The sequence below is a fragment of the Gekko japonicus genome, unplaced genomic scaffold, assembly GCF_001447785.1.
Source record: "Gekko japonicus isolate JY-2015 unplaced genomic scaffold, Gekko_japonicus_V1.1 scaffold678, whole genome shotgun sequence".
Classification (NCBI taxonomy): Eukaryota; Metazoa; Chordata; class Lepidosauria; order Squamata; family Gekkonidae; genus Gekko; species Gekko japonicus.
In genome coordinates this window covers 348,144-360,174 of record NW_015164685.1, presented here as the reverse complement: position 1 = coordinate 360,174, position 12,031 = coordinate 348,144, and the positions used below count along the sequence as shown (strand labels likewise).

The following is a 12,031-nucleotide window of genomic DNA, read 5'->3' as shown; positions in this document are numbered from 1 at the left end:
CCTGGCTTCATCCCTCGCAAATGCGGGCTTGTGAATCATTCGTGCTGTATTACAAATGCTTTCAGGAACCCAGGTATACGGTGAGAGCTTTTGAGAGAGTTTTCACAGCTACAACTTGTAACAGCTGATGAGGCCAACAGCTGTTCAGTTTCTGAAACTGACTTGCCCTGTTATGGTCCAAAACAGGGTTGTGTTCTCGCTTAAGATAAATCGCACTGTCACTGTGATCTTGGGCCCTCCGAAAGAAGGGTTTGTTTGGGGGAGGGGGCCATGCAAAGGACAAGAGGTCATGTGGCAAAATGGGGGAGGGAGAGGGTAGAAGTGGGACCACCAGAAGCACACTCAGTTATTTATTTAAATATTTGTGCGCTACTTAGCAGTTTAGACATCTGTATGCTTCTCTCCCCCCCCCACTCCCCCATTGGGAACCTAAAGCAGCTTACAACATCCTCCTTCCCCTCCATTTTATCCTCACAACAAACCATCCTGTGTAGTAGGTTAGGCTGAGACAGTGACTGGCCCCCAGTCCCCCAGCAAGCTTCCATGGCACAGTGGGGATCTGAACCTGGGTCTCCCAGATCTTGAATTTGTAACCACGACACCACACTGGCTCTGCAGGACATACGATTCCAAATTAAGAGTGTGCCTGTGTTACGGATTGGGGTGCAAGGTGGGTTCCTAACCCCGAGAAGCTCGAAGATCACTAGGCTAGAAAGGTATAGCAACAAACATGCAAGGTAGGTTCTGGTTGCATGTATTTATCCTGCTTTTTTAATTAAAGTAAGAAAAAAACCTAAGAAGGGTAGCCATGTTAGTCTGTCCGTAGCAGCAGAAAAGAACAAGAGTCCCGTAGCACCTTAAAGACTAACAACATTTGTGGCAGGGGAGGAGCTTCCCTGAGTCACTGCTCACTTCTAGCCATGTTAGTCTTTTCGTAGCAGCAGAAAAGAGCAAGTGTCCCTTAAAGACTAACAACATTTGTGGCAGGGGAGGAGCTTCCCTGAGTCACTGCTCACTTCTTCAGATACTGCCACAAATTTTATTAGTCTTTAAGGTGCTCTGGGACTCTTGCGCTTTTCTACTGCTAAAAAATAATTGAAAGAGATGGAGGATGGATCACCCGGATTCTGTGCTAAGGGTATGCTCAAGTCACATGGTTGGTGTTTTATGCAATTTCCCGCCTAATGTTGCATTTTGAAGTGTGGCAAAGCATGGCACACTCATACTTTCCTATCTCTTATTTTTCTTACTTGGTGTTCCCAATTTTTAGTTTTAATTATTTTAGGTGTGTACTTTTGTTTTCCACAAAGAGCACTATTGGAAGAGAAGTGGGCAAGTGGAGGGCAGTGTGCGCATACGCACAATTAGACGATTGGAGGCCATGCTCAAGCTCTGCCTTTGGCAAAGCCCCAGGGGTCAGATCCTTCCATAGTCCATTCGGAAGGAATTCTATACCTGGAAAAGAAGCAAGCTACTAGAAACTGCAGCTCAATTGCAATAGTAAAAGCTTAAATTCTCTCTCGGGGTATGCCAAATGTGGCACTCAGCCTCCTTATATAAAATGCACAGTAAATGCTGACTTGCATACCAGTGTGTAACTTATGTGACTGGTATGAAATCTTCCATCCTGTCTAATACAGAGGAAAAAATTGTTGACAAGACCATAGGGCACAAATTTTGGGGACAGGAAAGATTAAACGAAAAGTGACCAGTGCAGTGTTAAGAGACCTGGAGAGATCTCAGCCTTGCAAATCTGATAGTTGCTTTTTTTTTTTTTTTAAACCACTTAGCTCCTAGCAGAATTACAGTTGCAAGATTTCGTTAAGGAAAGCCCTGACAGGCTGTGTGTGTGACTTGCCCAAGGTCACCTGGCAAGCTTTCACGACGGTGGGGATTCAAACCTGGGTCTCCCAGTTCCTAACCTGACGCTCTAACCACTACTCATATATCCCTTCTGTGAGTGAAATACCTTCTCCAGAAGAGTATCCTCATTTCACGCGAGTGACCTTCACCCCCAATCCCTGCACTTCTGTGCCACTGGATTGGGAAGTGGATCGCAATGACCTTTGGCTCTCAGGCTCTTCAGCTGGTGAGGTAATTGCTTGGCTGTTTTCCTAGCAGTCTTCGTTAACTGTCGCAGTATATTCTCCTGATTCTTTTTAGCACCTTGAAATACCCTTTTCTGTACTTTTGGGGTTGCTGGTTTGTTTCTTAAAGCAGGGAAAGCAGTATCGATTGCTAAAAGGCAACCTGTCCTCATTTCTTATGGGTACACATGTTGTGGAGGAATTGGGGAGGGGACCTGTGGCAAACTTTCATGCACAGATTGTGTCACACCTCCGCCCCAGTAGTCTTATTGTTCATCCTGCAGTTTTCTTAGGCCTTTTGTGGGAGAGGCAAGGAAGAGAAGTGACTACTCTGAACCGGGTGGGCTGTCTCTTTGACCGTGGCACCATTTTTTCTCTTCCGCACTCCTAACTGTAATTGTGGTTCCTCTGCACAAGGAAATAACCTATTCCTTCTAAACCTTTTGGGCTGGAGCCCTGGTGTTGTTCAAATATCATTCAAGCAAAAGGCCTGAACACATGCCTTGTTTTCTTTGTCTTTCCTTTACACACACACCCTTCCACTTTCATTTCAGGCGAACTATTCATTCTGCCCTTTGGGGTGTCTTGTTGGAGCAGGATTTTACCCACTGGGGGAAGCAGATTTTCTTCCTTTATAGTTCTTGAGGTGGGAATTTCCCACTCTCTTCTATTCTTGTCTGGGGCATTGGATTGGGATTGTTCCTGAAGCTGCCCAAATTCAGCTCTAAAGATTGCCCCTCCCCAATAATGGGCAACATGCAAGTGTTCAGACGTCTTGTGTGAAGCCAAACCTCTGAGATTAACTCCGTGTTCCATCACTGTGTGCCTCAGCTGAACTGAGCCATCTTGCAACTCTGTTTTTTTTCTAATGATATGGTAAGCAAGGCATGCTTCTGTGAAAAGCTGTGAAGCAACTTCCTTCTGAAGGTTGAGAAAGATTTCCTTTGCACAGCAGGTTTCTGAAACCTCTTCCTCTTCCAATAGTCTTTTTAACATCCATTTCCAAAGTAGAATAAACAAGGACTGTGAGCCTGGAATCCTGACCTGTTTTGCTGAGTTGTGCTTAGAATGGAAGGGATGTAGAGAAGACTGTTCTGCTTATGGGGTCAGTTTGCAATCAGACACGTGGCTATAAGCTTAAGGGACTGCATCTAGCCAAGCACCACCCCACCAGCGGCCAACTGGTTACCCTTGGGAACCTCACATGTGCAGCATTATGAAAATAGTGATTCCCTGCTGACATGTAATAGATTTGAAAATCTGAGATACGTTGTCTGAACAGGCAGGCTTTATTCTGTTGCATTTTAATCCTGCCCTTTGCTCAGGGTGGCTCACCACAGTCCTCTCCATTTTAACTGCAGAACAGTCACCCTGTGAGGGAGGTCTGGAAGAGGGAGATTTGACTGGCTGTAGGTTACACCATGAGTTCCCATGACTGAATGGGGATGTCAACCCAGATTGTCCTAATTCAGCTTTCTGACCACCAGAAAGTTCTATTAGTTATCATTTCTACTAATGATCGTGGTTGGTGCTCTTGTCTAATCATTTTAAAAGCCATCTGTGCCAGGTGGCTGGTCGTGACATCCTGTGGCAGTAAACATACCACAAGGCTTGTAAGATACTCCGCTCTCCTTCAAGTAGAACTGGGGTTAATTCTAAACTCAATTACGAGAGCTCATCGGATTCAGGTGAAGTTGGAAGAGGGATGCTAGTGGAGGGTCTCCTCAGTATGACAAATTGTCACTCGGTTGATCTTTCATGGTAAATAAAAGCCACTTTTTACTGGAGTGGGAAGCTTTTGTTAATTGAAAAGGAGTTCACTTCTTTGTTCTTTCAGGCCATGATATTCCACATTAGACTAACAACAGTGTGTGTTGGGCCAGTGGGTTTTTATAGGCCAGTCACATTTATAGACTTTACATGGCTGAACTAATGCTACCCTTCATAGATCCTTTTAGAGACAGATCAAGATGGGTAGCTATGTTAGTTTGTCTGTAGCAGAAGAAAAGAGCAAGAGTCCAGGAGTACCTTAAAAGACTAACAAAATTTGTGGCAGGGTATGAGCTTTCATGAGTCACTGCTCACTTTTTCAGATACCTGATTGAGCAGTGTCTCACAAAAGCACATCCCCGCCACAAATTTAGTCAGTATTTAAGGTGCTACTGGACTCTTGCTCAGATCCTTTTAGTTGCGGGGGGGTTTTTAAATGACAATTTCTGCTGTACATACATATGTTGATATTTGGGTTAGGTCTCCCCATTACTACAGCTCCCATCCCACGTGGCTTTTGAGCATGCAGGCCCCACAGCCCCAACAAAGCCTTTTCTGGCAGTCAAAGGGGACCCCTGGTTCATTTTTCCTCAGAAGAAAAGCTGGTAGGGTCCCACCCCTTCTTTGGAACTTGGGGCCTATGAAAGAGCCGCCGGATTCTTCTGGCACTGGAGCATATTTACTAGCATTGAAGAGCCATGCAGTGCAATTCTGGGTTATTTGTTTCCAGAAGGTGATAAATAAAGGCAATTCATGAAGTTTTTAAATGTATCACCCATCAGTTAAGACTACTTGGCATATTTGCTGTATATTAATTAATCACTCCCCCCCAATTCTTTGTCTGAAGAGATCCAAGATTATTATTCAACACTTTGTGAATGTAGAGTTATAAAAACAGAAAAGGTCGATGTGCATTCAATGTCACCACTTGAATGTTCAATAAAACTTGATTTAACTTTGTAACGGTGGGGTTGGTGCTGTGTTGCCTAGCATCCATTTCTCTACAGAAACATCCTATCCAAATTGATGATCTTGACACTGTTCTCTTCCTCCCTTCCCAGTTCCATCATGGAGGGACCACGTGGTAGAGCCCTTAAGAGACCTGAATACGTCAGACCTTTTGGAGGTATGTTGGTGAATAAACAGCAATAAGAAAGAAATAGAGCCCTAAGAGGTGGGGCAGGGATTGTGTGGTGCTATGGAAGAAAACACAGAGCTGTATGGAACACCATCCTTGACCACCGCAATTTGAACAGCCATGTTGCTGTGTTTTAATGTTTGCCAGACACAGCCCAGGTGTTTTCCAGTTGGCTTTGACGTACGGGGATTGGAATCTTTGAAATCTGATTGGTACTTAACAGGTCCATCTAATTCCCTCTTGAAAGAAATGTGTTCTTGGAGCACGGCCTTCAGTTAACTCAGTTTGGGTGTCCCAAACAAGGTGAACATCAGTGGTACACTTGATGTTCCACAATGTGCTGTTGAATCAGGCAGCCCATTTTTTTAATTGTATGTTTAAACTATGCAGGTCAAACCTGCAGAAAATGAGATTTATGAAGTAACATGGCTGCCAAGGCATCAGGCTTCAGTTGGCAATATTGAGGCGTGATCTGCATTTTGATTATGGTTTACAATTTTTGGTATTTGGGTTTGAATCAAAGGTTGCCAGTTGCCTGTCAGGTTTGATGTTTACTAAGGATTGCTACCTTTTTAAAAAAAAAAAAAAGCTGCCATTTTGAAGACTGAACCTGCAAATACAGTCAGTCACTTGTAACTCACACATGCAGCAGCTAGCATTTAATATTCTTTGTCTTATCTGGTTTTGTGTGTCTATGTCCATGCACACTCCCTGATGCTCCCTGATCCAGCATCTGGCGAGGATCAGTAGTGGTTTGAAAAGCAGTAATTTCACCGGTGAAGCACTTCCTGCTGTGACATAGAATCATAGAAATCACAGAAGAAGAAGAGATTGGATTGATACCCCGCCCTTCACTTGGAGTCTCAGAGCGGCTTACAAACTCCTTTCCCTTCCCCTCCCCACAACAGACACCCTGTGAGGTGGGTGGGGCTGAGAGAACTCTGACACAAACTGCTTTTTTTTAAGGACAGCTGTGCCAGAGCTTGTGACTGACCCAAGGTCACATCAGCAGGTGGAAGTGGAGGAGTGAGGAAGCAAACCCGGTTCTCCCAGATTAGAATCCGCACACTTAACCACTACACCAAACTGGAACTGAAAAGAAGGCCATCAAGTCCAACCCCTTGCTGCATGCAGGATCAGCCTAGAGCATCCCTGACAAGTGTTTGTCCTGCCGCTGCTTAAAGACTGCCAGTGAGGTTGAGCTCACCACCTCCCTAGGAAGCTGATTCCACTGTTGCACAACTCTTACTGTAAAAATGTTTTTCCTAATATTCAGCTGGTACCTTCCCGCCCTTAAGTTAAACCCATTATTGCAAGTCCTCTCCTCTGTTGCCAGCAGGAAATCATAAAGAGTCCTGTCAGAAGATCCTGAACATATTCGCCTGACTTTTCTCTCCCTGCACACCGCCCCCCAATTTCTTTCCCAAATAGGAGAGACAACACCCTGCCAAAAAGACTAGGTTACTTCACTATGAGCAAGGCGGGCCTTCCTTTGGAAGGAAAGGCAAGGGAGTTCTCAGCAGCTAATTGAGAATCAGATGCACCCAAAAGGGTATCAGATCATGTGAACTGTGTGTGTACTTACATTTGTAAAACTTTCCACAGAACTTGGACGACAGTGTCTTCTCCAAACGGCACGCAAAGCTGGAGTTGGATGAGAAGAGGAGGAAAAGGTGAGCGAAGGGGAAAAGCCATTGCCTGCATGCTGAAACTTTGGAAACTGTTTTTCTCTGTAGGCATACAGCTTCCAAATGCATTGCCAAAAAGCGATGGGCTATAGCCGTTATAGGTGCTGGTGATAGCTATTATAGGTTTCCCTTGCTCGAAAGCCAGTTGAATCCAACTCTAGGGGGAGGTGCTCATCTCCGTTTCCAAGCCAAAGAGCAGCACTGTCCAAAGACATTTCCATGGTCATGTGGCCGGCGTGACTAAACATTGAGGCACATGGAACGCTGTTTCCTTCCCACTGAAGCAGTACCTGTTTATCTACTTGCAGTTTCTTGCATTCGAACTGCTAGGTTGGCAGGAGCTGGGGCCAGAGACAGAAGCTCACTCCATCACGCGGCACTAGGATCTCAAACTGCCAAACTACAGACCTTCCAGTCTGCAGCTCAGTGTCTTAACCTCTGAGCCACCGCGGCCCTGATAGTTATTAGAGGTGCTTGGCTATTTGTGGTTGTAGAAGGTGATGTACAACAAGGGTATAAAAGGATACTGGCGGATTGGGTTGGGTCCTGAGGCATGGTTAAAGTCAGCCTTTACTACCCACCGAGGACTGTTTCACAGTGTTGCCATTTGGACTGAAAAATGCCCCTGTGATGTTTCAGTGCCTGATAAACTGCTTGTTAAGGGGGCTGAAGTTTGCTGCAGCAACCCTGGATGATACTGCTGCATCCCACCGCTGCCACCATATGGTGATAGACCATTGTTGTCACCAGAGGTCAATTTGGGGGGATCGTGGGGAATCGCAGTTCCCCGGGTGAGATGCAGGAGGGCGGGGCACATGACGAAGCCCCGCCCCTTCTTTCGGCCGCCTCCTGCTTCCAGCCTCATTCTGTTGCAGAAGGAGGAAGAAGCAGGAGGGTAAGTTGGCGTCCTCCCCCTCTGCCTGGCCGAAGCCACTCCACGTGGCCTCCGCAAGGACTCCCAGCCCCATCCAGGAGCTTCCCCGAGGTAGCTGTGTTAGTCTTGCTGCAAAATAGTCCAAGAGTTCAAATAGCACCTTTAAGACTAACAAATAGCACCTTTAAGACTAAGACTAACTGAGTGGTGGGTGTGGCCTTATGACACACGTCCGGTGATATCAGGGGGTGTGGCATATGCTAATGAGTTATGCTAATGAGTCCCCCTAGCTCTTTTTCTACGAAACGACCCCTGGTTGTCACCATGTGGGATGATGGTTCCACACTGTAGGAGGATTGCTTAATTGCCCCATCAGCGTGAGGGTACTTTTCTCCGCAGACTTACCCAGCCAGCTCAAAGACCAGTCAGGAAACTGAGGCAGAAAGTCTTTTCTTGTCCACCTTTCTCTGATAGCTGCTACCACCACCCTGGGTAAATAGCCCCCTCTCTCTTTTGTGTGGTAGCATGAGGCTGACACAACAGGGGTGTATTACTTCAGCATGCTTGGGTGGGTAAGGAAGTGTGCAGACTCTCTTAATCAAACAACTTTATTTCTACAAGGCACAAACTCTGGGTTCTATAAGACAGGTCTAGGTACATGAAGTGAATAAATAAAAGTAAAGTTGCTAACTAGGTACTTACAGTTCACATCATATCTGGTCTTTGTTGGTTGCATGGTGCTGCCCTCCCTGGGTGCACCAGCAAAAATATCTTTAGCATAATTCCCCTCTGGCCTCCTTCATTGCAAACACACTCAGGAGAGACAGCCTGCAAACGAACCTAGCCTGCCATAACATGGACCCTCCAATCAAGAGGTGTTAACACATGAAAGAGATAGCGTGTTTTCCCTTTCGGTTGTAAATGGTGCTCTCTACCTGGAGAAGAACACCTTTCCCACATTCTCCCAGTCAGAGGGATGCCGCCATCCTCTTCCATCACCATAACTGTCACAACATCTCTTGTCTAGTTGCTTCTCATCCACAACAGTATGTTCTGAAGGCCTCATGCATGTGACATCCAGTAATCTCTACTGATGGTTACATAGCATCTTGAGTGCTTCCAAAGGGGCATCGTTGGGTGCTAAGACCAGGAGAGCATTAGGTAGCTGCTGCATTGTAGAGCGTGAAGGAAGCAGAATCACAGAACCTCTGTCATAATGCAATTACTGAGGATCGCCCATTGACATTGGTAGGCTGTTGGTTTAATATCTATCTAAGCAGTTTGCCACACTTGTTAAAATTAAATTACGGCATGCCTGGCAATGTTTTGATACCCTTTTAAATGTAAAAGGTTGGGCTGGTTGAAAACAGTGGCTGATGATAGATAGAGCAGAGGTGTTTTCGAGCCAAGTTTTTAAAAGCACTTTTCCTTCCCTCCTGCTTGTGGCAAAAGGTGGGATATTCAGCGGATCCGAGAGCAAAGAATTTTGCAGCGACTGCAGCTGAGAATGTATAAAAAAAAAGGAATTCAGGAATCTGAGCCTGAAGTTACCTCATTTTTCCCAGAGTCGGATGATGGTGAGTAGCTCAAAGTATCACCCCGGAGATTTATGTATTATTATTTTATATTATTTATTATTTTCAATTTATACCCCGCCTTTCTTGCACAGGCAGGCTCAAGGTGGCGTACAACAGGTTAAAATACAATAAAACACAGATGCATAAATGCAATACTATAAAATTTACGTAGCAAACAGTATACATACAAAGTGCAGTTGAGTGCAGATGGCGATTAACTCAGATGCCATAACTCAGACAAAGCCGGGATAATCTAGTTATACAAAAGGCGTTGTCAGCACGAGTATATAAGTGTGTGTGAGAGAGCATTGCATCTACAGTAGTAATGTTTTCCTGTGTGTTTTCTCTCTCCTAGTTGAAAGCTTGCTAATCACCCCTTACTTGCCTGTTGTAGCTTTTGGCCGACCACTACCAAAATTAACCCCACAGTAAGTATCCTTGTATATTAAATGCTCGCGTTAAAGGAAGTTGTACTTTACAGAAGCAAGGAACTTGGACTGTATACATCTTTTTCCTTTTGAGAGGGTGGGTGGTGTTCCCATGTGTGTGCTGATAACCTTCCAAGCAAACACAGTCTGCCATTGCAGTCCGTGATTATGGGCCATGTGAATCAGTTGTCTTGGGCTTCAGCACTGTAGGAATTCCTAAGCGACGGCAGCCAGCCCTGTTCCTTTGTGGTGAAAGAGGCGCCCACAAGCTCAGCCTTGCTATAGATGGGGACAGCATACAAGAGCTTGGGGCTCCTTAGCTTGGAGAAACGACAGCTGAGGGGTGACATGATCGAGGTTTATAAGATTATGCATGGGATAGAGCAGGTAGAGAAAGAGGTACTTTTCTCCCTTTCTCACAATACAAGAACTTGTGGGGACTCCATGAACTTGCTGAGCAGTCGGGTTAGAACAGATAAAAGGAAGTACTTCTTCACTCAAAGAGTGATTAACACATGGAATTCACTGCCACAGGAGGTGGTGGCGGCTACAAGCATGGACGGCTTCAAGAGGGAATTAGATAAGCATATGTCCAACGGTGGCTATTAGCCACAAGGTATAGATAGGGACTCCAGGGCAAGAAATGCTCTGTATTCTTTGTGCTTGGGGGGGGGGGGGGGCAAAAGTGGGAGGGCTTCTAGTGTCCTGGCCCCACTGATGGACCTCCTGATGGCACCTGGTATTTTTGGCCACTGAGTGACAAAGTGTTGGACTGGATGGGCTATTGGCCTGATCCAACATTGGCTTTTCTTATGTTCTTAAGAGAGCAGTGAAGGGGAGGCAAAGGTTGGTGCACAAACATGAAGGAATCTGAGATGACGTGAGGTCGAGGAGAAAGCAGGCTTGCGTTGATTGGGTGGAGGGCGAGGATGGCTTTCTACCAAGCAAAGAAAGTAATGTGCCTTTTATATCCAAGACCAGTCCTGATTGATGGTAAAAAAAGCTGTGTTGAATCTATAAAAGGCAGGAATATTGTAGCTGCTTCTCCTATAAGTGGTAAGCTTGGACTGATTTTTCTTTTGACTTTTCTGTCTCAGTTTTGGTGCTGGGATCCCCCAGCTTTTAGGCCTGAGAGACATCACGCACCCATGGTTTAATGTCCCCTGCAGCCTGGCTGATCTCCGCTGCAATCTTTAAAACAATGTTCAAATTAGAAACGATAGGGCTGCAGGCAGTTCAAATACGTCCTGTTTCGGGTTGCCCTCTGCACCAGCCCTGTAGTCCTACCGTTGAACCTTTTGTTGAGGATTAGAAATTCTTTCCACCCTTTCCCGTTGACTCTGTCATCAAAGTCCACCTTTTCTTTTTTTGTCTGGCAGGAACTTTGAACTGCCGTGGCTGGACGAGCGAAGCCGCTGCCGGCTGGAGATGCAAAAGAAACAGACGCCTCATCGGACATGCAGAAAATAGGCATGCCCACTAGGAGATGGTTGCCCTGTGCTATTTGCAGCAAATGGCAGAGAACTGTATATGTTCTGTCACATCAATCTTTCTCCCCTCAATGTACATTCTTGTTCACTATAGACTTTTTTTAATGCTTCTGTATGGTTTTTCTCTTTCCTCTTCTCCTCCCCCTCCCTCCCATTAAAACTGTTCAGCTGTGTTCCTCCCTCCCCTTTTGTTTGATAGAAAGTACTGGAGTTTTGTTGTGGGGACAGGCAGCAAGGCGGGCAGCATTGGCTGTGCAGTGGTTGAGTTCCTTTGGGCAGGCGTGTAGCTGACCACATTCTGTTTAGCGCCTCAAAAGATAAATGGACATAAGAAATACAATGAAATGGTTCCCATTTGTTAGTTATAAAGCGTATGAAGTCCACCTCTCTTAAAGCACACACACAAATCCTAAAATGGTTGCTTAAAAATATTTAACCTGCTAACTGAAGCCCTTGAAAATTGGGGAAGGGGGTACATTGGGCTAACACAAGTTAGCCATCACCCTGCTTGTGTTTGTTTTTTTTAAATCCAAGTATGGATCTGTATATTTCTTCTTGTCTGATTTGGCTCTTCTCACACTGCTGTGATTTTCAGTTTTTGAAAAAAGTATAGCTAACCTGGTGCTTGCCTTTTGTTTCTTGGGGGTGTGTGTGTTGTTGTTTAAAATTTGACATCCCAGCACTGAGAACGAAGGCCGGAATGTCTTGACAACCAGGTCACATGCTGTTGGTTCTCTTGGAATAGGTTTGCACCAGTCCAGTGCCCAATTTGCTTAAGACTTTTTGTTTTGCCAGTGAGCGCTTTAATTTTCTTTCCCTCTGCCAAGGAAAGTAGGGCATAAATTTGTGGTATTTTTATTTGCAAACCTCCTCTACGCGTCACGCTGGTTTCTTAAGGGCAATACTGAGTGGCAGGGCTGTCAGATTTTCTGGCACTTGGATACCTTGGGTGGGTATACTGCACTGCAGAAGGGTACCA

At 45.4% G+C, this 12,031-nt stretch overlaps 1 protein-coding gene across 1 annotated transcript in view; it reads left to right on the top strand.

Annotated features, from left to right (window-relative positions):
* Positions 1-11,635, top strand: part of MSL1 (male-specific lethal 1 homolog (Drosophila)) — an 18,374-nt gene extending 6,739 nt beyond the window's left edge. Inside the window, exons 4-8 of the mRNA XM_015409343.1 lie at positions 4,919-4,983; positions 6,601-6,668; positions 9,010-9,134; positions 9,490-9,562; positions 10,942-11,635. Of these exons, the coding sequence (XP_015264829.1) occupies positions 4,919-4,983; positions 6,601-6,668; positions 9,010-9,134; positions 9,490-9,562; positions 10,942-11,032 (422 nt within the window). The 3' untranslated portion in view covers positions 11,033-11,635. The remainder of the gene's footprint in view (positions 1-4,918; positions 4,984-6,600; positions 6,669-9,009; positions 9,135-9,489; positions 9,563-10,941) is intronic.
* The last annotated feature ends 396 nt before the right edge of the window (positions 11,636-12,031 follow it).